The 27,784-nt window shown below is 45.4% G+C and overlaps 12 protein-coding genes and 1 non-coding gene across 13 annotated transcripts; 8 read left to right on the forward strand and 5 right to left on the reverse strand.

Annotated features, from left to right (window-relative positions):
- Positions 1-150: 150 nt before the first annotated feature.
- L203_103309 (uncharacterized protein) lies at positions 151-2,345 on the reverse strand (the record flags this gene model as incomplete). The annotated part of the gene is made up of 6 exons (XM_066212712.1): positions 151-354; positions 404-520; positions 580-1,050; positions 1,094-1,163; positions 1,211-1,863; positions 1,914-2,345. The coding sequence occupies 6 exons, from the start codon at positions 2,343-2,345 to the stop codon at positions 151-153; spliced, it is 1,947 nt and encodes a 648-aa protein (XP_066068809.1).
- Positions 2,346-2,558: 213 nt separating this feature from the next.
- Positions 2,559-4,953, forward strand: L203_103310 (uncharacterized protein; the record flags this gene model as incomplete). Its single annotated transcript, XM_066212713.1, has 4 exons — positions 2,559-2,742; positions 2,786-3,089; positions 3,137-3,810; positions 3,857-4,953. 4 exons carry the CDS (start codon positions 2,559-2,561, stop codon positions 4,951-4,953), a joined length of 2,259 nt encoding a protein of 752 aa, XP_066068810.1.
- A 423-nt stretch (positions 4,954-5,376) lies between these two features.
- On the forward strand, positions 5,377-5,491 carry L203_103311. Its single transcript, XR_010725531.1, has one exon. It is a non-coding gene; the product is annotated as a 5S ribosomal RNA (ribosomal RNA).
- A 176-nt stretch (positions 5,492-5,667) lies between these two features.
- On the reverse strand, positions 5,668-7,591 carry L203_103312 (uncharacterized protein; the record flags this gene model as incomplete). The annotated part of the gene is made up of 2 exons (XM_066212714.1): positions 5,668-7,265; positions 7,309-7,591. 2 exons carry the CDS (start codon positions 7,589-7,591, stop codon positions 5,668-5,670), a joined length of 1,881 nt encoding a protein of 626 aa, XP_066068811.1.
- A 414-nt stretch (positions 7,592-8,005) lies between these two features.
- L203_103313 (chlorophyll synthesis pathway protein BchC) lies at positions 8,006-9,338 on the forward strand (the record flags this gene model as incomplete). Its single annotated transcript, XM_066212715.1, has 5 exons — positions 8,006-8,077; positions 8,125-8,397; positions 8,444-8,785; positions 8,838-9,007; positions 9,056-9,338. 5 exons carry the CDS (start codon positions 8,006-8,008, stop codon positions 9,336-9,338), a joined length of 1,140 nt encoding a protein of 379 aa, XP_066068812.1.
- A 420-nt stretch (positions 9,339-9,758) lies between these two features.
- Positions 9,759-12,336, forward strand: L203_103314 (uncharacterized protein; the record flags this gene model as incomplete). The annotated part of the gene is made up of 9 exons (XM_066212716.1): positions 9,759-10,121; positions 10,179-10,984; positions 11,035-11,265; positions 11,317-11,409; positions 11,458-11,695; positions 11,749-11,812; positions 11,860-12,011; positions 12,062-12,242; positions 12,296-12,336. The coding sequence occupies 9 exons, from the start codon at positions 9,759-9,761 to the stop codon at positions 12,334-12,336; spliced, it is 2,169 nt and encodes a 722-aa protein (XP_066068813.1).
- A 302-nt stretch (positions 12,337-12,638) lies between these two features.
- L203_103315 (uncharacterized protein) lies at positions 12,639-13,096 on the reverse strand (the record flags this gene model as incomplete). The annotated part of the gene is made up of 3 exons (XM_066212717.1): positions 12,639-12,779; positions 12,833-12,962; positions 13,014-13,096. The coding sequence occupies 3 exons, from the start codon at positions 13,094-13,096 to the stop codon at positions 12,639-12,641; spliced, it is 354 nt and encodes a 117-aa protein (XP_066068814.1).
- Positions 13,097-13,428: 332 nt separating this feature from the next.
- L203_103316 (uncharacterized protein) lies at positions 13,429-14,694 on the forward strand (the record flags this gene model as incomplete). The annotated part of the gene is made up of 6 exons (XM_066212718.1): positions 13,429-13,553; positions 13,616-13,757; positions 13,816-13,887; positions 13,944-14,033; positions 14,080-14,398; positions 14,465-14,694. The coding sequence occupies 6 exons, from the start codon at positions 13,429-13,431 to the stop codon at positions 14,692-14,694; spliced, it is 978 nt and encodes a 325-aa protein (XP_066068815.1).
- Positions 14,695-14,862: 168 nt separating this feature from the next.
- L203_103317 (uncharacterized protein) lies at positions 14,863-17,675 on the reverse strand (the record flags this gene model as incomplete). The annotated part of the gene is made up of 6 exons (XM_066212719.1): positions 14,863-15,540; positions 15,598-16,068; positions 16,118-16,730; positions 16,775-17,255; positions 17,308-17,530; positions 17,577-17,675. The coding sequence occupies 6 exons, from the start codon at positions 17,673-17,675 to the stop codon at positions 14,863-14,865; spliced, it is 2,565 nt and encodes an 854-aa protein (XP_066068816.1).
- Positions 17,676-17,951: 276 nt separating this feature from the next.
- On the forward strand, positions 17,952-19,945 carry L203_103318 (uncharacterized protein; the record flags this gene model as incomplete). Its single annotated transcript, XM_066212720.1, has 6 exons — positions 17,952-17,960; positions 18,007-18,186; positions 18,234-18,641; positions 18,687-18,999; positions 19,049-19,780; positions 19,830-19,945. 6 exons carry the CDS (start codon positions 17,952-17,954, stop codon positions 19,943-19,945), a joined length of 1,758 nt encoding a protein of 585 aa, XP_066068817.1.
- Positions 19,946-20,288: 343 nt separating this feature from the next.
- On the forward strand, positions 20,289-21,841 carry L203_103319 (uncharacterized protein; the record flags this gene model as incomplete). Its single annotated transcript, XM_066212721.1, has 9 exons — positions 20,289-20,344; positions 20,438-20,648; positions 20,714-20,934; positions 20,995-21,050; positions 21,109-21,323; positions 21,381-21,462; positions 21,528-21,631; positions 21,702-21,735; positions 21,786-21,841. The coding sequence occupies 9 exons, from the start codon at positions 20,289-20,291 to the stop codon at positions 21,839-21,841; spliced, it is 1,035 nt and encodes a 344-aa protein (XP_066068818.1).
- A 136-nt stretch (positions 21,842-21,977) lies between these two features.
- Positions 21,978-23,777, reverse strand: L203_103320 (nucleolar GTP-binding protein 2; the record flags this gene model as incomplete). The annotated part of the gene is made up of 6 exons (XM_066212722.1): positions 21,978-22,706; positions 22,759-23,027; positions 23,082-23,211; positions 23,258-23,403; positions 23,456-23,620; positions 23,672-23,777. The coding sequence occupies 6 exons, from the start codon at positions 23,775-23,777 to the stop codon at positions 21,978-21,980; spliced, it is 1,545 nt and encodes a 514-aa protein (XP_066068819.1).
- Positions 23,778-24,201: 424 nt separating this feature from the next.
- Positions 24,202-27,704, forward strand: L203_103321 (uncharacterized protein; the record flags this gene model as incomplete). Its single annotated transcript, XM_066212723.1, has 5 exons — positions 24,202-24,783; positions 24,830-25,765; positions 25,819-27,101; positions 27,155-27,609; positions 27,673-27,704. The coding sequence occupies 5 exons, from the start codon at positions 24,202-24,204 to the stop codon at positions 27,702-27,704; spliced, it is 3,288 nt and encodes a 1,095-aa protein (XP_066068820.1).
- Positions 27,705-27,784: the final 80 nt, after the last annotated feature.

Raw genomic sequence — 27,784 nt, forward strand, 5'->3', positions numbered from 1 at the left:
AGGTACAAAGAACAGAAAGGTATATTTCCTATCCGGCGGGTCAAGCTTAAGAGGTATATGATGCAATTATGTCCAACTGTTACAATTTCCCAATAGTCCCATACTCTATCAGCCCGCCCTCACCCCCCACCAGTTTCGAGAGCTTGGGAATTAGTTTCCTCCAATTACACCGCAGGACACTCTTAACCAGTCTCCCCTTCCCGTTCTACGAACCTCTCCTGGAGGCGGCCCAACCATCTTGTTAATCAGATATGGCAATTTGCCATTAGGAGAAACATGTTTAAGGAGAGCAATATAGCGAGCGAGCTCGAGATGGACAGTGGGATAATACGTCGTAGAGGCTTTTCGAAATGTCTAATTGTTTGTCAATCCCATGCCTGGGATATATGATTTGAAAACATACCACCAAGATTCGATCCATTCCAGATGCCATCAAGTCATAATGTAATTGTCTTGCTTTTTCCGGGTTTTCAACAGCTAATCTTTTTGCGAACGCATTGAGTAGTTTGAAATGAATAATCTGTATCAAGAGATTACCACAATTAGCAACCAGAGAGGTCAATGTCAATAAGAACATACGACATAGTTCATAGCTTCAAACTCAACCCCTCCGGTAGCCCCACCTGGCGCAACAGGTTTTTCTACCAAGCTCTCATCTACTTGATCCAATGCCCAAAGAGTATTACTGGCATGACACATGATCCAGAAATAATCTCTACAGATATCGCTCAGTTCTCCTACCCATGCTTTAAACACTCTGGGTCTGTGTGCTTGAGTAACAAACTCGTGTTGCTCCTTGGTTGGGTCTGGATGATCTGGAACGAGCAGGGTGCGAACAAATGCAGTGAGTTCGACTTGGGATGGTCTTTGAGGGCCGAGATGGATAGATGAAGGTCGAGAAGGAGGAGGGAAAAGATCAAACAAAAAGTACCAAAGTTCGACAATGAGCTGACGAGTAGCAAGATCACCAGGTTTTTTCTCCGAGAAGAGAAGACTAGAGAGTGCCGAGAAAGGACGAGGAAAGTGTTTGCGCAGTGCTGTCTTCCCAATCTATCATAACGTAAGCTTGGCATTTGCATGTAAGTGGACATACCTCGGAAGTCGAAAGAGCTTTGACACATCTCAAAATCTCGTACAACATTTGGTCGTCGTGCTGTTCTTCCCTAATCTCATGTCAAATCCATATCCTAGCAAAAGGTTCATTTCTTACCTCCACTCAATGTCCAATAGCTCTTGCAACCGGTCCAAAATCAAGCTGTATCCGCCACCTTCTATAAAGGCGCCCACCCAATCAGTGCTCTCATGCCTCAGCAACATTCTCAGCTTTTTGCACTTTAACACGTCCATGTTCAAATCAGTGCCCTTATGAGCGGCAAGCCATTGAAGGAAAGAAGAAGGCTGTTCGCCTTGGCCACCCATAGCAATACCAAGGCCTTTAGCGCCAGTGGATCTTGAAAGCGATGAAGGAGCAAACAGACGGGAAGAAGGACGAGATGATGGAGAAGGAGCAGGCCGACCAAGGTCAACCGATTGTCCCCTGGTATTAAGGCCTGACAAACCAGAAGAGGGTATATTGGCCTCGCCACCTGATCTTGGACTAGCAACGATGAGGAAACCTTCTTTACCCACATTGTAGGTTCCTCCAATTCCAGGTTGACCTTTTAGTTCGCCCGAAGATTTTGTTTTGCGAAGAAGAGGGGCAGATATTCTCTTTCGAGCTTTTGGAGAAGTGGTGGTAGGTAAGCCGAGAGATGAAAGTATAGTGGGGTTTGAGTTGAGAGTTGAGCTGAGAATAGAAGATTTGACATCCCTTGAGACAGTCGCAAATTTCTCTCGAACTGTCTCTGGTACCTGCAGCGAATCCTGTAGCAATATTGAGCTATATCGTTCACAGTGCGAGTGACATGACATACAAGCAAATGATTGAATTTAGCTTCGACTTCATCTGCCTTTCCACCACTGCTGGCCTTGCCAGCCCTTTGCCAATCGTTTCCTTCTCTCGTTACCTTGGCACCTGGCTGAGGAGGAGGGAGCATGCTTGATCGAATGTTTGTTCTTGAAGTCTCACGAAGTTGCGGTGGGGCTTGACCCTGGCCATGACTGGGTGCTCCTCGAGACATCGACTGAGGATAAGGACCTTGTTGTGCCTTGTATTCACTCTTAGGCTGAGGATAGATTGGCCTCTGCGTAGATTGAGGAGACAGTATAGACACTCTCTGGTTGTATTCTGGCGGGGTCTGTTGATTGCTATATTTTGGAGCTTCCTTGTTGCCTTGACTTATACCTGGAAGTGGCTTTCCTCCAGCTCTCTTGCTTTGAGACTCACCATTCAACACTTGGGACATTTCTTGTGTACGCTATCCAGAATGTTTATGAAAAGCGAAAATAATATTATGTTATTTCTGTTTTGTTGATTGAAAGCGGAATCAAAAGAAAAACAAAACAGTCGCCTTTGAGCTAATTAAATTAACTTTAAATGAGCCTTCACTTTGCAATCTCTTGTCATTTTCGTAAAAATCTAGGCTGTGATTAAAAACATTTAATATTGGCATTTGACAATGTCGACGCTCAACCTTCCTAGACCAGTCAATACCTATGCCGGTGCGGACGAGCTCCGAAACACGAGCGCCAATGGCAACGGGATGGCTGGGTTTGAGGATGTTGATGAAGTGGAATGGAAACCACCCAAGGCCAGCGACAAACTCAAAGAGGGCATCATCTACCCATCAAAAGAGATCAGAAGTGAGTGATGGACTAAAGGCCGATAAAACTGACATAGATGCAGCCATTGTTGACAAGACTGCTCTTCATATTTCCAAATCTCCTACCCCATTATTGCTTGAAGAGAAAATCCGGGAACATCAGAAAACTGACCCAAAGTTTGCTTTCTTGAATGATGCCGATCCCTACCACCAGTACTATCGCTATATGATTGTAAAGTCAAAAGAGGATGCCGATGATGCCGCCAATGGGATTGTTAAACCACAAGAGGTCAAGCAGGAAGTCAAGAAGGATGAAGGACCTAGAGCGCCTGAGCCAAAAGCTTGGGAATACAAAGTTGATCTACCTGGTGTGACTGCTATGGACTTGTGCGTTAAGAGGTTTTATTTCTAATCGTGCTAATTTTTCTCTGTAGAGATATCCTCCGGCTCACAGCTCTTTTTCACGCCCGTCGTGGTCGTTCTTTCCTCTCCTCTCTCTCTATAAAAGAAGGTCGTAACTATCAATTTGATTTTCTCCGTCCTACTCACTCCCTTTATGGCTACTACAACCGTATGGTTGAATCATATCAGAAAATCATGCAACCTCCTCCTGGCGTGGTAAATGATTTAGTAAAGGCAGTAAATGATCCCGAGATCAAGTGGAAGACATTAACTGAGGCTCAAAATCGAGCTGAATGGGAAAAGGGAAGAAGACTGAGGGAGAATGCGAAAGCCAAGGAGGAGGAGGAAGAGGCGCAAGCCTTTGCAGCAATTGATTGGCAAGACTTTGTGGTTGTCGAGACCATTGAATTTACGCAGACTGATGAGCAATTGGAACTTCCTCCTCCAACTTCTGTCGACAAACTTAAGTCCATGTCTATGGCTGAGAAGAGAATGGCAGCGATGGTGATGGAAGAAACTGGTGCAGGGCCAGCAGGCAGAGCTATCATTCCAGAGGAAGAAATGCAAATTGAAGAAGACGAAGAGGAGGAGGAGGCAAGGTTGCAAAGAATCAAAGCTGAACAGGAACAGGCCCGTGCAAGGGAAGTTCAGCGAGCTGCAATGGAGCAGAGAGGTATCAAAATCAAAAAAGATTACGTCTCCAAGGGTAAGCACTTTTACGTTTTCAACAATATCAACTAATACCATGACAGGTATTCAAAGAACCAACGCCGTGGCCACTGCCGTCTGCCCTAATTGTGGTCAATCGATTCCTGAGGATGAGCTATCCGAGCATATGCGTATTGAGCTTCTCGATCCCAAGTGGAAAGAACAAAAGAAGCAACTTGAACTTCGTCGCGCACAGGCTCAGCAGCTTCAACAGGGTGCAGACATCGTTACATCTCTCAAAAACCTTGCATCAGCACGAACCGATATCTTTGGAGACGAGACTGACGAGCAAGTTAGGAAGCGTCGAGAAGAAGAAGAAAAGCAAAAACGAAGGGAGAGGGAAAAGATTGTGTGGGACGGTCACACAGCTTCCGCGCAGAAGACCGCTGAGCAATTCCAAAGCCAGTTTAATCTGGATAATCAGATCAAGCAGATGCACTCACGTATTGGTCTCACCGATACAGTTCAACAAGGGCCAGGTCCTCAATTAGGCCCAGGCATCCAGGCACATGTACCAACGCCCATGGCAGCCGGCTTGACAACTCCGGGGGGTGGTACCGCATACCAGGGTGCTACGATATCTGCGGCTCCTACTGGTCCTACAACCAAAGAATACATATCTGCTCCATATGACCCTCAAGCATTTGGAGCCAGTCCTGCCGCAGGCACTTCTTTGGGACCAAGCATTCACCCAGCTAGACTTGCTGCCATGGGTACACTAGGTTCAGGAAGTGGTACTCCTCCTGTTGCTGGCCAAGTACACCCTCGAGATGAGAATGTAGATGCCGCTCCCGCTATCAAAAGACCTCGTATTGAAAAGCTTCCATATGGCCAGCTATACTCAGAAATTGATTGGACATCCCTTCACCCTGCACCTATTTCTCTCTCTGTCCAACTCCCCAGCATGCCTGAAAAACCAGAATGGAAACTTGATGGCTCTATCATCACCATTCCAGATCTCTCAGTATCAACTCTCTTCTCAACTATGCGAGAAAGGATCAAAAGAGTTGTGGATGCAGATCTCCCAATCAGTAGAATGAGGATCGATTACAATGGGAAGCCTATGAGTAACAGCAGCACTTTGGCGAGTGTTAATCTGGATGAGGGTGATTTACTCGTTCTGGTCTTGAAGAAAAAATGAGCTTCGAAAGCCAGGTGCATCTAACATTAAGACGTCAGGTGGAACATGACTCATATGCAGCATTATGGTTCAATCTCTTTTTATGGGCTGCAAAGAGACTTACATTCATCTTTCAAATCAAGCAATGAATTAGTACACTGAGTTAACATCCGCGGCTGTTGTAGACTCAATTATTAATACCTTTCCAGAAGACTGACACTAGAAACTCATCAAACACAATTATCTTGTTGACGAGAGACATGAACTGATATTCTATATAGTAATCATGGCAGATCCAAAAGGATGGGTATGTAGAAAACAAGCACAGACTCAGACCACTGTATGAACTGTTGACTTCTCACATTTATACGGTTGTGACATGGATCTTCTAAGTCTAGATTCTTATCGCCAAATGATATATGTACATAGTAGAGCGGAACTATCTTCGGCCACAGCTCCGGTAACGCACCAACACTCGTTCGATCGTTGAAGTTAAGCCCGGAAGCGCCCAATTAGTACCGGGGTGGGGGACCACCCGGGAATCCTGGGTGCTGAAGTTTCTTTTTGCGTCAATTTTGACATGTACTTTTCGTTTCACTGCCAACTTGACTTGAAAGTAGCATGTGTCACTATTTCGGGCTATGCAGAAAGACGGAATTGTGGTCAGAATCGCTTTCAGTCAGATAGTTTGAATGCCTAGAGCAGAGCAGCAGAATGCATATATTCTTACTCAATTTACCATTGAACACCCTCAAGACTCCCTTCACTTTTCATTTCTTCATTTTGATGCTCTCTAGTATCAGCGTCGTGATATAAAGTAGCACTTGGTTTGTCTGGGGTTCGCTCTATATCCTCTCCTTCCTCCCTATGCTCTGTTCCGTCTTGCTCATGTGCTTGGTCGCTTTCATTCTGGTCTATAACTTTTTCAGCGTTTGCTAAACCCCACGTATTGAACAGATATGTAGAAGATACAGATTCACTTCTATCTCGTGGATTTTCCCATTCATCCCTCTCAGGTTTTGCATCGAAATCTGTTAAGGGCGCTTCTGGTGCGGGAGTAGTCGTCAATCCCCTATTATCGGGTCCAGGGGTACTATAGTCTGTGCCATCACGCACATCGCGCTTTCGTTTTGAGAATTTCTTTGAGGTTGTATTTGAGGGCTTTAACTTTACTTTGGGAGGCATCTTCTTCTCAGTGTCTAATATCGCTTGCAGCTTTTTGGAGTCTTCAATCTCATCAAACTCGTCTTGTCTCCGTTCTTCTTTCCTAAATTCTTCCCAGCGTTCATACATAGGTCTGGCACCGAATGGAGGAGGATAAGCAAAACTAGGGCCGAAATTGCAGGTGGCTTTTGCCCGGCCAAAGCATGATATCATCGGATAATATCCCAACGTACCGTCATCATGCTGGACGTCTCCATTTGTATGTTTCTTACTGGAGCCATGGGCTGAGCCTGGGATGGAGGGTAGAGGAGTAAAGTCGTATAGGTCTTCAAATGCGGAGCCAAAGTATTGGCCATTGATGGTGAACGAAACGAAAGAACCGGAGAGTTTTCCAAGTGTTCGGTCAATTGAATCGGGTGGTTTATTGGGCTGCTTTCTCCCTTTCTTTGTATTTTTCGTAGTCGCCCCTTTTCTTACTCCTTTTGGTCCCTCATTAGATTGGTCTTGACCTGACTGAGTAGCCAATTCAGCTGCCAACTTGCCATCTCTATCGATCAACACATCCATTTCTTTACATGAAGAATACTCTGCGCTTTCAAAATATGCTTGGCCTTTGTAATTGAACGGCCTTCTTTGTCGCTTGATCCTCGCTGGATGGTTTTTTGGAAAGTTGTCTGGAGAAGGTCGAGGCGGCAGAGATATCAAGCATCCTACCACATCACCTGTTTTGAAGGGCATACCAGCATAACTTTTAGGCCTTGAGAGGTGAACTTTTTCCCCATTGACGTCCCGAATGGCGTACGAGTAAGCATCGCAACCTACGGGTGTATCGAGATTGGCTTCCCGGCGTCCCCATCCCAGTCTCACGTGAGGATTACCACCCTCCCCTGCGCTTCCGCGACCCTCGCCTCTATTTCCATCACCATGCTCAACCCTTACTTCATAATACCACGCTCCCTCTCGAATAGACACGTTTGTGCGACATGAGCGAAAGCCCTTCTCGTTATAAACTGTGAGGAGAGACGGAGACATTCGTAAAAAGGCTGAGCGATCAAGCAGCGAAAGATGTACAGGAGGAATAGGAGGCGGATAAGGAATTGTTCGATAGAACGGGAAAGATGGATGCGGAGAGGGTGTGTCGGATAATGCACAAGGCGTATATCTAAAGTCTGTGATGATCAGCTCTTTAAAACCAAAACGACAAAGACTTACTCTTGACACTAGGTACATCTATCCATTGAAAGCACTCTTCGCCAACCCCTAGGCCATCACCACTTCCTGCAACAGCCACTCCCATCCTCGCAAATTCCCTCTTCTCTACATCCTCTCGAACGACTTTTTGTATACTTGCTGTCGACGATTCTGGACCAGCCAAGCCTTGTCCCTCTGACGAGAATGAGATGTTGGGAAGTGGAAGATTAGTAGGAGCAGGAGAAGAGTCCCATGGCGAAGGGGAAGAAACATTGGGCAGAGATGTTTTGATGGGATTACTCATTTTAATCTTTTATCATTGTTGTTGTTGGTTTTATGAACAAGATTAGATTGAAAATAAAGATAAAATCGCGTCGCACCCACCGTGGGAAAGTTGATATCAACAGTTGATAATTAGCCTTAACATTTATTTTTAAGAATTCTTTTGACTTTTACAACTTTTCCTTTTTTATTTTTATTTATCTCCCTTGAACAACTCAAGATGGACTCTGGCAGACAGCACAGTTCGAAAGAGCGCTGTCTGTTTGACTAGGATTGGGCAGCGACAGAGCGTGGCATGCAGCAAGAAGTAGAGCAAAGGCTGACAGCTTCGGATCTCTTCGGCGCATTTAACCGGCGCTCTCCAATGCGTCGCTATAAAGCGTTTTGCATTTCACAACTCTTTTTTTCATTCTTTCTTTCTACTTGATCTTTCAAGATGAGTTTGGAAATCAAAAAAGATAATCCTAGCTTTGTTCTCCATGGCATCGAGGATGTTAAGTTTGAAAATGTATGTGTGGACTCATTGGTTTATCAGAAACTTACAAGGATATACAGAGGCCAGTACCAGATGTGCCCGCTGATCACGTCCTCGTCAAAATCGTCAAAACAGGCATCTGCGGTTCTGATGTCCATTATCTTCAACATGGCCGTATTGGATCGTTTATCCTCAAAGAGCCCATGTGCCTTGGCCATGAATCTTCTGGTATCATTGTCAAGCTAGGGTCTGCCGTGGGAGAGAGCCAAGGTTTACAGGTAGGGAACAGAGTCGCCATGGAACCCGGAGCTTGCTGCAGGTCTTGTTCCCAGTGTAAGATTGGGTTGTATGAGGTAAGTCGCCTATTGGAGAGTGGATGTTTTGTCAACTTTGCTGCAGCTCTGCCCCAACATGAAGTTTGCGGCCACTCCGCCCACGATTTATGGCACGCTTTGCCGCTATTATGTCCTGCCGGCGGATTTGGTGTACCCTCTGCCCGACTCGGTCTCATTTGAGGATGGCGCTATGATGGAACCTCTCGCTGTCGGCATCCACTCTGTCGCCAACCTTGGTGGTTGCAAGTCTGACCAGACCGTCGCTGTATTTGGAGCAGGACCTGTTGGCCTCTTGTGTATGGCTGTAGCCAAGGCTCTCGGGGCTAGGAGAGTCATTGCCGTCGACATAAACGAGGAAAGGCTAAAGTTTGCCAAGTCGTACGCCGCGAATGACTATTTTATCCCTGTAGGTGTGACTTGTTCTTGTTGGTTTGCTTCTTACCATGCTGGATCAACAGGGGCCGAGAAATCAAGACGAGAGCGGAGAAGCTTATGCCGTGCGGGTCACAGAGGAGCTGCGTCAGACACTTTCTATTCCTGAACGTGGCAAAGGCGCTGTCGACCTCGCTATCGAGGCCTCTGGCGCGCCTTCCTGTGTTGCTATCGGCGTCTCCGTTTTGAGACCCGCGTATGTCCATATCCATTTCCCAGTTTGACCAACTAACCTGGTACGTAGAGGAACGTACGTTCAAGTGGGTATGGGAGCTGCAACCACCGTTCCCATTCCTCTCTTCCATGTCATTGCCAAGCAGCTTCGTGTGGTTGGATCATTCCGATACGGTGCAGGCGATTACCCTCTTGCCATCTCTCTTGTCGAGCGAGGCCTGATTGATTTGAAACCGTTGGTGACTCAGAGATTCAAATTTGAAGATGCCAAAGAAGCCTTTGAATGCACCAAGGCCGGCCGTGGACGGGATGGGAAAGGGGTCATCAAGTGTATCATTGACGGACCCGAGTAGGTTGATTGAAAGTCAAAGTGACCATACTACGCAAGTGGATTAAAAGATGGCATCAAGTTTGAGAATGACAATATGCAAGTACTAGTATGTACGACATGACCGAGCGGGTCCTTGAAGATTCATATCTTGAGTGCATCCTCATGGCCTTGCCATATATCGCCTCATTCAAGTCGTCTTCAGTTAACAAAATCAAGCTGTTGGAAACATTTCAAGGAAAGTAATTCTTTCTGTGTTTCAAGCTAAACTCTTGATTATTTTTTATTTTTTAAATAGGGGGAACGTTTCGGCAACAATAAAAACTGAACGTGGAGTCGACAACTCTATGACGTCATTTCCAATACTTCTTTTCAATCTACGCTCTCTGAGAATAAAAAGTTGTAAACTCACATACATTTAATTCTTTCTTTCCTATCCAACAAAATGGCTGATAGACCAGCTAGCAAACTCAATGAACCCCACAAGACACCAGTCCCAGGCGCTCCTTCTACAGAGTCACCTACAACATCTCTACAGTTTGACCAAGATAGGTCAACTCCCACAGCTACGATAGACCCAAACAAGCCGTCTTGGGAATCTGCACCAACAGCTCTTCCAACTAATCCTACAACGCATCCTGCAGAGCAAAAGGAAGCCGTCAAGAATGAACATCCCGCCGTGGTTAGGCGAGAAGTAGAAAAGACCAAAGCCGAAGAACGAGATCTCAAGGGTGAGAACCCGTTGGGTACAGTCGTCCATGGATTGGAAGATGATAGACTGTGGGCAATGTTGCGCAGGTTTGATGTGGCAAGTGTTTTACCGCTCACCTCGTTGAGTGAACGTTACTAATAACAGTGTCTGCAGCAAATCACTCATGTCCTTCATCCAGCAAAAGGGCTGCCACCGAGGGAACCAGACCTTCGCCCTACAACTCTTCCCAATCTTCCTTCTCACGCGGACGTGCTTAGGTCCAACATGGAGCGCTGTATTGCAGCCGTCGGCCCGTCCTCTCTTCGAGGCGCACGCGAGTTACAACGCTTGATGTCTTGGGCACCTGAGGAGAGGTTAAGGACAGGCTCCTATTGTGTCGCGTACTTTATCGCTTGGTTCTTTGGATACGCCGTCGCCGCTATGTGTTTCTTTTTTGCCACCCTTGTATGTTTTCCAAGTACCCGTCGTTGGTTGTTCCCTCCTGTCGCACCTGCTCCGTTCACACCGCCAAGTGCTACTGACCCAACCAACCAAAAGGGCGATGAAAGCTTGTTGGGTAATGTGGATGGCAAAACGGTCCACAGAAGCAAGGCAGAGCAAGCAGAGGAGCAAGCTTTTGAAGGTGTCAGTATTTTGAAGGCTTATACTACTAGGTTGTTGTGGGATGGCAGTAAGGAGGGTAAAGCTGCTGGCAACGCAAATGTTGGCGAGAAAAACGAGGAGTCCTCGTTATCATCCTCTGACTTTAATGAAGAAGACAAACCTCAGGGAGAAGATTCTGCCGAAGTTATAGTAGGTGGCGAGAAAATCGTCCCCAGCAAACCTATGAGTGAAAAAGAAAGAAAACAACTGGCACAGACGGAGGCCAAGAGAAAAAGAGATCAAATGGTCTCCAAGATGACCAAGGCAACAGAAGATGGGCTCGGAGCCTTTGCTGACATGGCGGAAAGAATGATTAAGTGGGTCAAACATACCAGCAATGCATTTAAACACTTACTCGGTTCCACAGTGCTCTATCTCCTCCTAGTCCATACCCAGACAGCTTTGCTCGATTCAAGATTGCTACTGCCTTCATTGTTCCACCCGCCTTTCTCTTGACATTTGTACCAGCTTGGGTATTTGGCCGGGCTGCTACGTTCATGTTTGGTGTCGGAATGTGGGGCCAGCCGCTACTTATCGAGGGTGCTCATAAATTCAAGGAACTTGTACCCAACTGGCAGGAATTTTTGGACATTCGCAAGTAAGTTGAATCGTTGTTTGTAAAAGTCAAACAATACGCTAATCTCGGCAGCTCAATCTTATCACGTGTACCTACCGATGCGCAATTGACGCTTCATTTGCTCCGAGTGACAGAAGCCCTCGGCAAACCCTTGCCTCGACCCCCGTAAGTTTTCTTGTCCCATTTGTTAGCCCTGACTGAACAAGTCATCAGTCCTCCTCCTCTCAAAGGCACTCCAAAAGAAGCAATAAAAGACACCACGCCTGCCACTGTTACTGCAGAAGATGACGCCGAGGTGCTTGAAGCTGAAGAAAAAGGAAAGACAGCGGAAGCTACAATGGCGAAAGTTAAGCACAAGACCAAGTCACACATCACGAATGTCTTCAAAAGCGCTGGCAAACACATGGCCGGATTTCGAGGCGATGTCAGTGTTGATGGAGCGCGGAAACAGGTAAGTATTGTCGGTTAAGTTGGATAGTCAATTTTGCTCATAGAAGTGTCAAGATTGGAGATACGGTTGACCAAGTGCTTTTCCGAGGACTTATTAGAGACAATGGGAGCATTGATTGTACGCTCTTTGTTGTTTTCTTTGAGAATAGACTAATTATGTCAAAGCATATCCTGCCAAACTTGACGGGACTTCAGGTCGCATCATCCTCAACACTCCAAAAGACAGGGTCTCTATACCTACCATTAGTTTTGTTCCTACCTCGAGCAAAACTGCATACTTTGTCAGGCCCATTGATGATATCGTGGAAATTAAAAAGGTAAGTCTTTATGAGATCAAATTGACTCGTACTGAGAACATCAATAACAGAGTCATGTCTCTATGCCTAGAATGGCTCTCGGGTGGGCTTCAGGCGCTGATATTGAAGGTCTCGGCCTCACTGTTCGATTTAAATCCGGCGAGCAGCAAGCAAGAGACTTAGCTGCTGGACCTGGAGTTAAAAAAGAAGACGGCGACACGCTGCATTTCAAGAGAGTGGCCAGACGCGAGGGTTTGTTCGCAAGACTGGTTAGTATGGGCAGACAGAGATGGGCCACATTGTAGGCGACGAAGCATCAGAAGCGAGCAATCAAGGGGGCGAGTAGATATCTTGTCGTATTGATATTGTAATTACATTACCCGTGTTTTATGTACATTTCTCAGATCAACAATAATTCCAACTTGAGGTTTTCTGATCTTCCCTAATCGTTTGTCATCGTCTTTAGACTAAGCCGCCTTCTTCCAACTTGATGCCTGAACTTGATCTTTGTCCCTTTTGAGGAGTTGGCGTGAATTCGTAGCATTGCTGGTGGGTATGATTACCGTACAAAACGTGTGTCCTAAAAGAAAATCCAACAAGCCCATCTCAAAACTTTATACTGTCTGGTGCATCTTGCCGCCCCCATGCCTAAGTACTCTTGGTAGCTTCAGGGTTATTCCTCCTGTAATCCCACACTCGATAAAGCTGGGACAGACCGGTGGCGCCAACGAAAAAGTTGACAGCAGCAAGGGAATAGTTTATTGGGGTAATGACAAACGAGTATCGGACCTGACACAAAAGTCAGTCTAGATGCTGAATGGGCATGGCAGTAGACTGCTCACCCAGATAAAACCGGTAGCTGCCAAAGCAACGTTTTGTGACACGCTCAGTTTGTCAGCTGGTCGAGAAAGATCCTTGACTCCCGCAAGAACTAAACCCCATTTGGCAATAGGAGCCCAGAAAAAGATTGTCCTGTTGTGCATTTCAATCAGCCTTGGATCATCAATAATGCGCGTTACATACTTGGGGCCAGCAGGGTGATTGAGGAAAGCTTGGAATTTAGAAGTTGTTTGAGCAGCTGCTGCGTTTCCAAGTGGTGCTGACATGTTGAATATTGTAATGAATTGTAAAGAATGAAAATGTTTTAATAGTTCAATTTATGAGTAGATTAGAGTAGCGGGATTATTTCTCCGCAAGTGTGGCATTATTTTGTTTTTGCAACTTGTATTTTATATCAAGTTATTCATTTCTAAACATTTTGTATACCTGTAACAATTTTGTTTTGGGCAAATATGCTTTGTCGGGTATGTATTCATCATATTCTATCTAGGATGTATGTTAACTTTGAAACGTTGGCTCCATCATAACCGCTTCTGACAGTAACAACAATCTCATTTCCAGCTTTATAACGGCGAATCTCTTGTTACATTCAAGTAATATGTTGATCTCAACGTCTCCTATACTTGCTCTCACAGCGTTCGCTCTTCAAGCTCTCTCAGCGACTGCTATAAATCAGGTTGTTCTTGCACCAGGGAACAACAGTCCAAGACCCCTTGTCATTTGGTTGGTTGTCAGACCGCAAAAGGGAGGTAATTGCAATGGCTGATGGGTATGCAACGATATAGGCATGGCCTTGGGGATACGGCTCTCTCTCCAGGCATCCAGGACTTCATCGAGCGCATAAGAAGCATTCATCCTGGCATCTATGTCCACTCTGTTCAGATACCAAGAGATGGAAGCTTAGATGATGAACGTAAAGCAGGATTCGTACGTGTCTAATGGTTGTATGTCATAGGAGACGATAGCTCAAGCATGTGTACGGTAGTGGGGAAACGCTGGATCCCAAGGAGATCAGGGCTGTGAGCAGATAAAGGAGATATCAGAACTATCTCAAGGAGTGAGTCTTTATCTTTCCGATGCAAGTTTATTTTACAAAGTTGACTCTGCTTGCAGTTTGATGGAATGGGGTTTTCGCAAGGCGGTTTGTTTCTGCGCCATTACCATCAATACTGTGATGGTCCGCCTATTCACAATCTCATCACTGTATGTCACTACCAATTGAGCACGATTGTTGTCTGACATTTTGCAGTTTGGAACTCCTCACTATGGTATCGCGGCTCTCATACCCTGTCCTACGCCTCCAACTCTTTCTTGTCTTCTTGCAGCACGCGCAGCCAGAGGAGCTATATACACCTTCTGGGCTCAAAGTCATCTGATCCAAGCTGCTTACTTTCGAGATACAAATAGGCTAGAGGAGTTTTATGGCGCAAACGAATTCATTCGAGATCTCAACGGAGAGGAGCCTTTCAGCAAAAATTCCAGCAAAGGAAAAATGAGAGGGAATAGAGGGGAAGGGAGAGGTTTGGCGGATTTGGACAATTTGGTGGCCATTATGTTTGATGCAGATCGTATGTGTCAATTTTTAGATACACAATTAGCGGACATGGGTGTAGCTAACGTTCTGACATGTATAGATACCGTTTCTCCTGCCCAGTCAGCCCACTTTGCTACTTTTGCACCCAACAACAAAACTCAAATCATCTCAATTGATCATCAACCATTGTATCAGCATGATTGGATTGGATTAAAAGCTTTGGATAAAAAGAAAGGCCTAAAGTTAGAACACTGTCCTGGAGAGCATATGGACCTTGGAGGTGAAGGCGGCTGTGGGGAGAGGATGGTCAGGGATTGGGTCGGATGGTGAGCATCTATAATTATCAGATTATGTATTTCGATTGTTGTATACTCAGGTAGCATGATGCCAAAGCCAACATACTATGACAATGATAAATGTATCTGTGGCAAATAAAAGATAAACAACAAGATACCCAAATTTCCCAAGCACAGAGTGAAAGTAGAAATTGAAATCCAATTAAATTTTATAGATTGTCTGATCTTCTTCGGCGAACATCAACTCATTTCTCTCATTCATCGTCGCCAAACCTTGAGTGATTTCACCCAATGTAAACGTTTCGCCAACAAGATTCTCATTAACTTTGGGGACAAGATCCTTGAGTTCAATTGCTCCATCCTCATTGAGATCGGCTTCGAAGATGTGAGACATGCGCTCTCGGAAAAGAATGAGTCTTTCAGCTGTGAGTTCAATTTGGCTAGTGCTTTCGGCAGCGGCTGGATCAGGAAAAGGTGAAGGGCGAAGGGCGAGAATTTCTTCAGCTTCGCGCATCTCGAAATCGCCATCATCTGCTGTTGGTCCTTGAGCAGGTTCTCCGTCAACTTGTTTGTTCTTTTCCTTCGCCCTTTCCCTCTGAGACTCAGTAACTCCGACACTCAACCTCTCCACTCTTTGTTGCAGTTCTTCGTCAGACTCTCCGTCTTCATCACTGTCTATTTCAACAGCTTCGCCGCCATGGTTGATCTTTCTACGCTTGCGACGTTCAAGACGAATAACCTCTTTAAATAGGGCAAATCGGAGGATTTCCTCCGCTGCCATTGCGTCGCGTTCATCAACATGAGATGAAAGTCGTGCTTTGGCATGAGCGGTAGAGAGACGAATCAGAGTTTCAAGAGTACGTGCCGTGAGAGGAGAGGTCTACTAAACACATCAGCGATATTTACTACAACGAACTTGGAGTTCCTCATGCCTTACTCTCTTCTGGTTGGCGGCCATGCCATCATTGCGCAGTCCGCTATACACATTCACAATCCAATCTGATGCCCCTTTCGTCAAGATAGGATGACATCTGCTCTTGGCGTATTGAATATACTTCTTAACAAATGTAATACTCAACACTTCTTTCTTCTTATTGGCTCCTCTGCCCGTAGTCGTAGTCACACCTGAATGAAGGAGCGGATTGAATTTCTCATACACTGGTGCCTCAATCGTACGTGACTCAGCTTGATCTCCACCGACGTCGAGATTCTGTTCAAGGTTTTCTGTTGGAGGCGTACCTTCTTCAGCGCCAGGTTGAATGTAGCGATGCATCCGAAGGACGTGCTCGGAAATCATACGATCTCGTTGCTCGTCAGTGTCATCAGTGACAACAAAAAGCAAATCAAAACGAGAGAGCAGAGAATCTGGAAGAGCAATATTTTTGTGGGGATCTTTATGTACATCATACTATGACAGAGTCAGTTTTGGCAACTTTGTTTAGAAACCCCATACATACTTGACCATAGATAGGATTGGCAGCAGCTACCACACTGCATCTAGCGTTCAGACTAGTGTGGATACCGGCCTTGGCAATTGTAACTGTTTGTTGCTCCATGACTTCATGGATTGCCACTCTATCTACTTCCGACATCTTGTCAAATTCGTCAATACATACCACACCCCGATCTGCCAAAACCATAGCACCAGCTTCAAGACGACGCTCGCCAGTGTCTTTGTCTGTTGTGACTGCAGCTGTAAGACCAACACCTGAGGAGCCGCGACCGGTAGTGGCGATAGCCAATGGAGCAGTGTTGAGCACGAATCGAAGCATCTGAGATTTTGCTGTAGAAGGATCGCCAACCATTAGAATATTGATGTCTCCTCGGATATGACCACCATTAGCCAAGTTTTTCTCTTCACCGCCTAGGAGTAACAACAAGATGGCTTGCTTAATGTAATCACTCCCAAAAATAGAAGGAGCAAGTGATTGAGAAAGAAGCTGAAATATGTTTCTCCGTCGTGAAAGAGTGTTTATGTTTCGAATGTCGGTATCGGTAAGGGGGGCTTGAACAATACCACCACCTTGTTTAGATGAGAGGAGTAAGACGTTGTTGGCAACGATGGAGGTGCTGCCTATAATTAACAACGATCGCGAGCACTCGGAAAGACTCACTGAAATCCCCGAGATCCAGCGCCACCACCTGCACTTTTATATACACCCACAAGCTGTATTCTGTCACCGGGTTTGCAGCAATCCACCAAATCGTCTGCTAACACAACTTCTACACTTCTAGGTAGCTGACCAGCCGGAGCTCTTTCTGGCATTTCTTGAATCCCAATAGTTTGATAATCTCTGAATGTAGATAGTCCATATTCCATCAATAGAGGGTGCCCAGCACCGTCGTCTTTGGGAATCACCGTGGTCGTTCCAATAAGGGTAGAAGAAGGCCCAATGATGGTCGAATCATTGTAATTTCGACCATGAAATTTCTGTGTTTGAGGGCACCAATGAACAGAGCGAAGCATCTTGGGTCGTACAAGCGAGCATCGAGTTACAATTCCTTCTAAAGAAACCATCTTCCCTATCTGGTGACTGCGTAATGTTCGGGGATTGCAATGCTGCTGTCCAAAAGAACCAATCAAGCCCACATAGTCTGCCGAATGTGAGCATTTTACCAGTCTCAAACAGTTTGTGCGACAGCTCACATTGCTTTCCTTCAATTTTGTGTTTAACAGGGTTATGCAAGCTCTGTACAAGTTGTAGCAATGCCGCATCTATAGCAGGGATATACTGCATTGGCTGCAACAACAGCCCATCGGCATAGGTCTTCTCATAGGATCGCAAATGATTCAAATCAACGACAAGTCTGACTTGCTCATCATCCAGCATGCGCTTTATGGATTCTCGATAGTTGTAAGCTGCTTGTGTCTACACCGTATTAGAGAATAGCCAGCCGTTCAAAGAGATTAGCTACCTCGTCGTCGAGGAACTCAACGAAAGCACGAGTCCTATCAGTAATCAAATCATCAGCAAAGACGGGCGCTCCTCCTTGAGGCAGCTGCTTGTCAGCCATTGTTGTCTCTGAGAGATGCGGAAGATGTTGAAAGTTACAAAATAATATACAAAAGAAGAAAAAGAATATGTTGATGACGCGCCTGAAAATATCAAAGTGGGACGCGACGCGTTCATCTGACGTGTAAATATAACTAAATACATATATATTACATAATCATCGAAGCCAGGTGGAGGTTAATCTCATCGAAGTCTCCAGAAACCATCCAAATAGGATTTAAAAATCCAACGAGCTTTTGTTTTGTCTTTTGATCTTTTCTCTTATAACTCCAAAGTCATGTCCGATGTAAGCGTATATCTTTACAACTATTGGAAATGCTAATTCGTGACAGGCTGCTGCTATCAAGGCTGAAGCCAACAAGGCTTTTGCCGCCAAAGATTATACTACCGCATCCAAGCTTTACTCTGATGCTATCGCTCTTGATCCAAGTAGCCATGTTCTATATTCCAACAGGTCAGCCAGCAAGGCTGGTCTGAAAGACTATCAAGGCGCTTTAGCAGATGCCGAGAAGGTATAATTTCCTTGTTCTTCATGTAGCAAAGACTGACACAATTTCAGTGCATTGAAATCAGCCCCTCTTTTTCCAAAGGCTTTGCTCGTAAAGGCGCAGCTTTGCACGGTCTCCGCCAGTTTCCAGATGCGGTCATGGCTTACGAATCCGGCCTTCAGGTTGAACCCAATAATGCTGCATGTGTCAAGGGTCTCTCGGAAGTTAAGAAAGCTATGGAGAATGACTCTGACTCGCCATTTGCTCCCGGAGGTGACATGGGTCTAGGCAAAGTTTTCTCTGACCCCAATATGATCAGCAAGCTTGAGAACCATCCCAAAACTAGAGAGTACATGAAGGACCCAACTTTTAGGAATAATATGCTTGGTTTGCAGTCAAGTGGTGGAAAAAACATGACCTCGTTGATGAGCGACCCTAGGAGCTTGTCTGCCTTGGGGGTGTTGATGGGTATTGATATTGTGAGTAATTTATTGTTTTTACGATAAATCGCTGATAATTCTTAGGATGCTATGGAGCGGCCCGAAGGATCCAACGAGTATCCTCCAGGCCACAACCCTTCATCTAGTTCTACTTTCGCTTCAGAGCCCAGAAAAGAGACTCCTTCAGAATCAAAGATTGCTACTGACACAAAACCTGAACCTGAACCCATGGAAGTCGAGGAGACTGAAGAAAATAAGATCCGAAAGGAAGCTGAAGAATTAAAGGCCAAGGGTAATGCTTGTTACAAAGCTAGGAATTTTGAAGAAGCTGTTCAACTCTATTCCAAGGCTTGGGATCTCTACCCAAAAGATGTGACTTTCCTAACAAACCTGTCAGGTAAGTTGGCTTAAAGTACAAGCATTAGGAAACTACTAACAATTTTCAGCGGTCTATTTTGAACAAGGTGACTATCAAAAATGTATTGAAATTTGTGAAAAAGCCGTCGAAGAAGGACGGGACCTTCGTGCTGACTACAAGGTTATTGCTAAGGCTTTTGGCCGTATTGGCACTTGTTACTCCAAGCTTGGCGATCTTGCCCAGGCTATCAAATTTTTTGGCAAATCTCTCACAGAGCACCGTACCCCTGACATTTTGACGAAACTCCGCGAAGCCGAAAAGGCCAAGATTGAAGCCGACAAGCAAGCTTACATTGACCCCGAAAAGGCAGACAAGGCCAGAGAAGAAGGGAATGAGGCGTTCAAAAAAGGTGATTTTGCTGGCGCCCAAAAGCACTACTCTGAAGCTATCAAGAGGCTACCTACAGATCCTAGGGCTTACAACAACCGGGCCGCATGCTACACCAAGCTCCTTGCGCTCCCTGAAGCGCTCAAGGATGCTGAAACAGCTATTTCAATTGACCCTACATTTATCAAAGCCTACATCCGTAAGGCGTTAGTGCAGGAAGGGATGAAGGAGTACGCTGCAGCGTTGGAAACTTTGCAAAAGGCCACAGAAAAAGATGTTGAGAAGAAGCACACCAGAGAATTGGAGACAAATATGATGAAAATCATGAATGAAATGCAACAGCAGAGGAGTAGTGAGACGGAGGAACAGACATACGAGAGGGCAATGCGAGACCCAGAAGTGGCCCAAATCATGGGCGACCCTGTCATGAGGCGTAAGTAGCTATCTTTGCTCATTATGTATTTCGCTCAACCTGTCGACAGAAATTCTTGCCGATGCTCAACAGAACCCTCGAGCTCTCACCGATCACATGAAGAACCCGATGATAGCTCAAAAAATCCAAAAGCTAATTAATGCAGGCATTATTCGAACACGCTAATTTGTAGTTGTCTAGAGTTATGTGGTAATTATTAGGGAAGAATCAGATGGAAACTGCTGTCCAAGTTTCACTTTTGTTATTGATAATATGCACTCATCAAGCATCACCTTTTGGTCATGGCATCTTTCCTATTGATAGGAGAAAATAATTACTGTTATAATAAAATGCCGCGTGCCTAAGATAAACTATTAAATGCCGAACATGGCGTCATTTTTCCTTATCATTTGCGATTTGTCAATAAAAAAATAAAAAGGCGATAAATACATTTTGTCATTAGAACTTTGTGAATTAAATATAATAAATCAGCAAGTGCCGCAATAAAACAAAATAAAAGACATTCAATATGTCCAACTCAGAAATAATTCATCCCAAGGCCATAGCAGTCATCACTGGCGCAGCGTGAGTCTACCCGGGGCTGCCGGACCGTCATCCATCACAAAACGACAAGAATTCAATGACTTGATGAATTGGATGCTAACATATCCAACGTAGCTCTGGTATTGGTCTTGCAGCGGCTCTGTTGTATGCTAGAAAGGGCATGTCTGTTGTCCTGACAGACCTCGACTCGACCTCTCTGAACGATGCTGTGGATGCTGTCAAGGGTGTTGAAGGTGTTGGAGAGGTGTTTGGGATTGTCGTTGATGTTGGAAAGATTGAAGATGTCATCAAACTGAGAGATTGGGTTTTCGATATCTTTGGTGAAGTGAGTGATGGCTTGTCCTTGAAGATTTTGAGGATTGATTTGACGCTGTTGTGATAAATGGATAGGTACAAATCCTTATGGCTAACGCTGGAGTTTCCGCTCCTACTCCGGCATTCAGCATTCATGAACCTCTTCAAGATGTACAAGATAAATGGAACAAGGTTCTTCAGACCAATTTCTTTGGAGTGCTCAACACTGCTCAAGCATTTGCGCCTTTTATGGTCAAGCAGGAGAACGCTAGCGCGATAATTGTGACGGGAAGTAAACAAGGCATTACATGTCCTCCGTAGGTAGCGTCTCTTGCCGAACGAGCTATGCAAGGTTAGTGATTTTGACAGCACTATAGGGGAAACGCTGGTTACAATGTGTCTAAAGCAGCTGTCAAGACATATACTGAGCAACGTGAGTCTTGAATTCTATATTCATCTTCTCACTCAATATATACTAACAACATTCTCAGTGGCACATGAGTTGCGATCAGATTCTGACTCTTGTTGTACTGCGCATCTCTTTGTTCCCGGTTGGGTCTTTACTGGTCTCACTGGCGCAAATAATCTCGGCGCAATAAAACCTACGGGAGCTTGGACTGCTGAACAAACTGTCGATTATATGGTAGAAAAAGTCTTTGGCGAAGGAGACTTTTACGTGATTTGTCCTGATAATGAGACTTCTCCCGTGCGTTTGAAGCAGTAATACCAAGATCTTTTGCAGAGCTGACAAAAACCGAAACAGACTTTAGATAAAGCTAGGATTCAATGGAATATGGAAGACATCATTCTCAATCGTCCAGCTTTATCCAGGTGGCATCCAAACTGTGAGCATTTGATCTCTGTGCATGCGCGCACTACGATTGCGACTGATCATTTGCATGTAAAATAGTCAAAGCTCGATTTGATGATTTTATTCAATCCAAATTGGGTTTTGGAGCTCGGAGTAGAAGTCGTGGTAGAGCTGCTGACCGAGATGGTTCACAAGTTCCGTCTGTAACTTCTATCTCCGCATTTTCTTCAGAGTCGGATCTGTTGTCTTTTAGGCGTGATTGAAGACCCTAAGAACATGACCTTTGCACGTAAAAATATTGGTGGTGGTACGTTGAAGCTGCAAGTTAATCTTCCGAACTGAAATCGCGTGCTCAAGATGCACATGTGTTTGCTAGTCACCAGAATAGCCAATGGTCGAATAATCATGTTTAAAATAGATTTGTCACTTGATTAAGTCTAGACATGACCTTGATCAATCTGACACATTTCTGTTGCAAAACTCCCTCTACATAGTGCATGGTATCCTAGAATACAAACAGGCGTAAAGTATTACATGCTGCAGAGATTCTTACTCCTCTATTCTCCTGCCCTCTTCCACAGTGACTGCCTCCAAAGGTGCATCATTCACTCCTTCCACAACGGTGATAGGCTCTATAGATGAAATTTCCTCGCTTTTGTCTGGAGGTGGAACAAAGTTTGGAATTTTACCACGAATCCAATCATTCAACATCATTTTTGCAGCTGCTTCTTGATCTGGCTCTCCACCTTTCAAAAGTTTGCCACTTTTTTTAGCAATAGCTGTCAAAACACGCGCAGCTCCCTCTTCGCCGTGCCATCCGTTTTCAGCATGATCCAGGCCATATGTTCTTTCGAGATATTCAGGCCGTACTCGTTCAAGAAGAGTGGGAATATGTTCTGCAGGTGTAGCCAAGTTTTCGACACGTACGACACCCTTAAGAACTGTATCGGTGTCAGAATCTTTGGCGGAGATGGGAACAATGCCAGGACAGTCAATAAGGTAGATGCGTCGCATAAGCGTGATGTATTGCCAAACTTTGGTCTCCCCAGGGATGGGAGCGACAGTACAGACTTTTTTCTTTTTCAAGGTGTTGATGATGGAAGATTTGCCGGTGTTAGGATATCCGATGAGCCCAACAGAGATTTGCTTCTTGCCAGAATGTAATACCGAGAATTGTCGAAGAAGCTGAATAAGGGCACCCTTTCCGAAAGAATTGTTAATAGAAGCGTGGAAAGCGACAGTAGGTGCGGTAAGGGAAAGGTGTTTGACCCATCGAGCCTTGAAGTTTGTCAGCACTAATCAAACTCACAATGTACACAAAAATGCTCACAGTCACCCAGTTTGGGACAAGATCAACCTTGTTGAGGACGAAGACGAGATGTTTGTGAGCCTTCTCTTTTCGCAAATACTCGATAACAGGTTTACACTGTGTGCCCAGAGGATCTCGAGCATCAAGGACGTGAATAACTACATCTGAAGAGTCCAACACTTTGTACAATTCGCCCCAGATACGTCTCGATGTGCCTTTGGCATAAATAGGTTCTCGAGCAGTGGAAGTTGTAGGATGGTAGACTTCGGAGAGATCGGTATTGTCAGTATCTTCACGAGGTGTCAGCAAACCTAGTCAAACATGAAGCAAATATGGCATCTTACTTGATGAAACGACTGCATTAGCGGCTTCGCCGAGTTCTTCGATAGAACCAATATCAAGCCTTGGTCGTCTTCTTTGCGCTTTGGGTCCGAAAGTGTTGCCAAATGGTTCGACTTCCACAATGTGTGGACGCTGACACTACTTAGCAAAGCTACTGCAACGCGTTCCTCGCACTTACCTTGCTTGTGTCGCTTGTCTCATCCTGCAATAAGCCCATTGGAAGTTTATTTCGTTTAAGCAAGACAGAATACGGGTCAGACTTGAGCTGCTGCAAAGCTGTTCTGAAATGGTCCAACGCATTCTGGGAGATGACTCTGGTATTGCCTTATCATGCTGTAAGCTTTCTGGACAGCTGTAAACAGGTAAAGAAACCAACCAAACCATCGTCTGTCAGGCTTGACCCTTCCTGGTTCTGTTTCCTTTTCACCCTTTTGGAATGCGGCGGCTTGGACAATCTTGCCATCCCTGTCTCGAACAGCCTTTCCACCGTTAAGCATCTTGACCTTTGCAGCAGCCTTTGCATCTCTGTAAAAGTTCTCGCCTGGTAGGTAGTGTTAGAGCAGAGACGCCTCTTTGCAGATAGAGTACCAACCCTTGACTTTTTTCATGTTAAACTCGCTACTATTACTGCCTGACTTGCTCTTAACTTTTCCAAAGCCAGAACTGGCCTTCCGGTCGTGGTTCTTCCCTTTACCCATCTTGAGGTTTTGGTTGAACAGAAAATAAATAAATAAGAGACTGAAAAAGTTAATCAAAAAAAATTAGTAGACAGCTGAAAACTTTAAGTAATTTTTAATAGCGTAATTAAACCTTTCATCGTTTTTAACTACGTCAAAATAACCTAAAGCGGCAATGACCGCCTGATAAGAGCCACGTGAAACGCACGTTTTTGATAATGAAAATCTTTTCTTATTTTTTTTGTATATAACTGATTTCCTTTCATCTCAACTATTTTTTTTCTCTTTCAACCACATTTTTCTTTTCCCTTTCTCATTCCATCTCGGCCATCCATTTTTCTCCTCTACTCACCACTCAACTATACAGAAAAACAGTTGCCACACGCGGCCAGATCATAAGAGCTTTTCCACTCTTGCCATCTCTTTTGCATCGTCATTAACCAACATGCCTGCAGCTATTCCCACTTTGAGTGCCCTTCCAGCTTCCTCCCACCTAGAAGAGTTCACAAAGCTTGCAAGTGCTCCCTCCAACGTCGAAGCCAAATCTATAGCCGACAGCATCGCTCTTTCTCTTAAAAAGGCCCCTAGATCTCTCAATGCCATCCAAGATGCCAAAATTGTCGATGTAGTCCTTGTTTGGGCTTCTTCCAAGTCTGGATACGAAAAGGAAAGCGCTGCAGTGCTTGTAGAGAGAATATGTCGATCATTCGGTACCGGCGTGGAGGGTGTTTTCCTCCCGCTTATCCCAGCTCTTTTGAATTTGGCTATGGATAAGGGACAGCCTGTTCGGAGCGCTGTCAACAGCGCCATGACTAGTTTGATCAAGGCTACTGCTCCTGAGGGCGCTAGAAAAGTGTTTGAGGTTCTTGCTTGTGTCTTGGATGAAACCAAGGGTTGGAGGACTAAGATTGCCACCTTAAAAGCAATGGAGGGCTTGGTCAAACCCGGGGCAGAGGACTATGTTGCAAATGAGTTGGGTACCGTTATCCCTATCGTTGAGCATGCTATGCATGATACGAAGAGTGAGGTGAGTGTTTGTGGCGTTGTAGTTTCCAGATGTTGACAAAGAACAGGTCTCTACTGCCGCTCAAAAAGCTGCTACTACTCTGTGTAGTATTCTACCCAATGCCGATGTGATCAAGCATATTGACCTTTTAGTCTCGGCTATGGCTTCTCCCGCAGCTGTTCCTTCTACTATCAAAGGCCTTTCGTCAACTACTTTTGTTGCTGAAGTCAATGGACCAACCCTTGCCGTCATGGTTCCTCTTTTGACCCGTGCTCTTAAGGAAAGATCGACCGATACTCAACGAATGACTTGTGTCGTTATTGGTAACCTTGTTAAACTCGTTCGCGATCCCACAGTGGCTGCTCGTTACCTTGGTCCATTGTTTGGTGGTGTCCAACAGATTGCTGAGGGGGCTGCGTTCCCCGAAATCCGAGCTTTTGCTCAGACCGCTCTCGATATTCTAATTGGTGCAGGCGCATCTGCTGTGGCTACTCCTCTTCCTCCTCGAAATATAGCTTCTTCAGTCACTGAAACCCTCACCGTTATGGTTCCCCATCTCGCCATTCCTGACTTCCCTGCCCACCCTTCCCTGCCTCTCTCCGCTTCTCTTCCCAATAGCCCCATTATTGCTCACGCTCTTGAGTATCAGGGCAATGTCGTTGCCGATCTTGTCGACATGCGTCGATGGGATGCTTCCATCTGGGAAGGAAAGGGCTTGGGGGCATTTATGAAGCTCTTGCGAGGCGCCCAAGAAGGTGCCAAGGCCACTGCCGGCATCCGAAAAGCCTTTATGGACATTGATAAAGCTAGGTATGCTCCCGCTGAAGAAGATGATGGGTCCGAAGGCCAACTATTGTGTGATATCCAATTCTCCCTTGCCTATGGCGGCCTGCTGTTATTGAATCACACCAATCTCAAGTTAAGACGAGGAAGAAGGTATGGTATCTGTGCGGCAAACGGCGCAGGTAAATCTACTCTTATGAAGGCCATACGTGATGGCAAAGTGGGTCTCCATTTGAGTGAGTATACATGCAACGCTGATACCGCTGAATTTAGGTTGAGGGTTTCCCTCCTCAGGATGAACTTCGCACAATCATGGTTGAACATGCTCTTCAAGGCGAAGATACTTCTATGGCCATTATTGAGTTTGTCGTTGCTGACTCCAAGCTGGCTCACAGGAAACGGCAGGAGATCGTAGACATGTTATTATCTGTCGGTTTCTCTGAAGAGAAACAAAAAGACCCCGTCGCTTCCTTATCTGGTGGTTGGAAGATGAAGCTTGAACTGGCTAGAGCTATGCTGATTGGCGCTGACATTCTCTTGTTGGACGAACCAACTAATCATTTGGATGTTCAAACTGTTGCTTGGCTTGAGCAGTACGTTTGTAATCTGCCCGACATTACCTGTATGATAGTCTCGCACGATTCCGGTTTCTTGGATAATGTCTGTACCGACATTATTCACTATGAGCAAAAGAAACTTGTCTACTATCCCGGTAATCTCTCCAAATTTGTTGAAAAAGTGCCCTCCGCCAAGTCCTATTACACTCTCGCGGCTACATCAATAAAGTTTACCTTCCCTCCTCCTGGTAACCTTGTCGGTGTGCGATCTAACACTCGAGCTATTCTCAAGCTAAATAATTGTACCTTCACCTACCCCGGCGCATCCAAGCCCTCACTCAAGAACGTCTCTTGTTCTCTTTCCCTTTCGTCTCGGGTCGGTGTTGTAGGTCCCAATGGTGCGGGCAAATCCACTCTGATCAAACTCCTCACTGGTGAGACCGTCCCGCAAGAAGGCTCGGTGCACAAACATCCTGCTCTTCGTGTCGGGTATGTCGCCCAGCATGCTTTTCATCATATCAATCAACACTTGGACAAGACTGCTGTGCAGTATATTCAGTGGCGTTACCAGGACGGTCATGATCGAGAAATGATGGAAAAAGCCACTCGTATCTTGACTGATGAAGACAAGGAGATGATGGAAAAGCCAATTGAGGGCAGGAATGGCGAATTGAGAAAGATTGAGTATATCCTTGGCCGACAAAAGCTAAAAAAGTCTTTCCAGTATGAAGTCAAGTTCAAGGGCTATGATCATAAATACAACGCCTGGATTCCTCGAGATGTTCTCATTGAAAAAGGTTTCCAAAAACTAGTTACTCAATTTGATGATCTTGAGTCTTCTAGGGAAGGCGCTGGTATGAGAGATACCGGCGCAAATGCAGTCAGGGAGGTGCTTGAAGCCGTCGGGCTGGATGGCGACATTGCTCAGTACAATGAAATGTCTGGCTTATCTGGTGGTCAAAAAGTTAAGGTTGTTATTGCTGCCTCTATGTTCAACCGGTATTTCATTTAGCATACTATTATCTTGTTCCAAACGCTGACCCTTAATACAGACCCCAATGTCTTTTCCTCGATGAGCCTACCAACTTTCTGGATCGAGAAGCCCTTGGTGGTCTTGCTGTCGCTATCAAAGAATGGGGAGGTGCTGTTTGTATCATCTCACATTCTACTGAATTTGTTTCGGCTCTCTGTCCCGAAATTTGGCACGTTGACCATGGCGAACTTACTCACCAAGGCAAAGTCGCCTTGGTTGAAGACGCTTTCGACAACCCTTCCATGTCGAATTCCCGTACTGCCTCCAAGGCTGGCACACCCCGGACTGTGCCCGGAACTCCTGGTACAGCTACCCCTGCGGACAGTGCTGCCAACAGTGGTGTAGATGATGTGGTAGATGGATTGGCCAGGCTGATGGAAAAGAAGAAAAAGAAAAAGAAGATGACTCGAAATGAACTCAAAGCTCAGGAGGAGAGGAGGAGGCTAAGAAAATTGAATTGGCTTACTTATGGTGGTGAGTTTTCTCTTCCTCTTGTGATACTCTAGTCAAGCATGAACTGATGCCATCGGCATGCAGGCACTCGAGAGCCTGATACAGACGAGGAGTAAGAAAGGTGTACTGTTAGACTTTTTCAAATATAGAGTTTTCTACGCACGTTGAGGGTTGATATTTTGGCTTTACATCTATA

The sequence above is a fragment of the Cryptococcus depauperatus genome, chromosome 4 (assembly GCF_001720195.1).
Source record: "Cryptococcus depauperatus CBS 7841 chromosome 4, complete sequence".
NCBI classification, from domain to species: domain Eukaryota; kingdom Fungi; phylum Basidiomycota; class Tremellomycetes; order Tremellales; family Cryptococcaceae; genus Cryptococcus; species Cryptococcus depauperatus.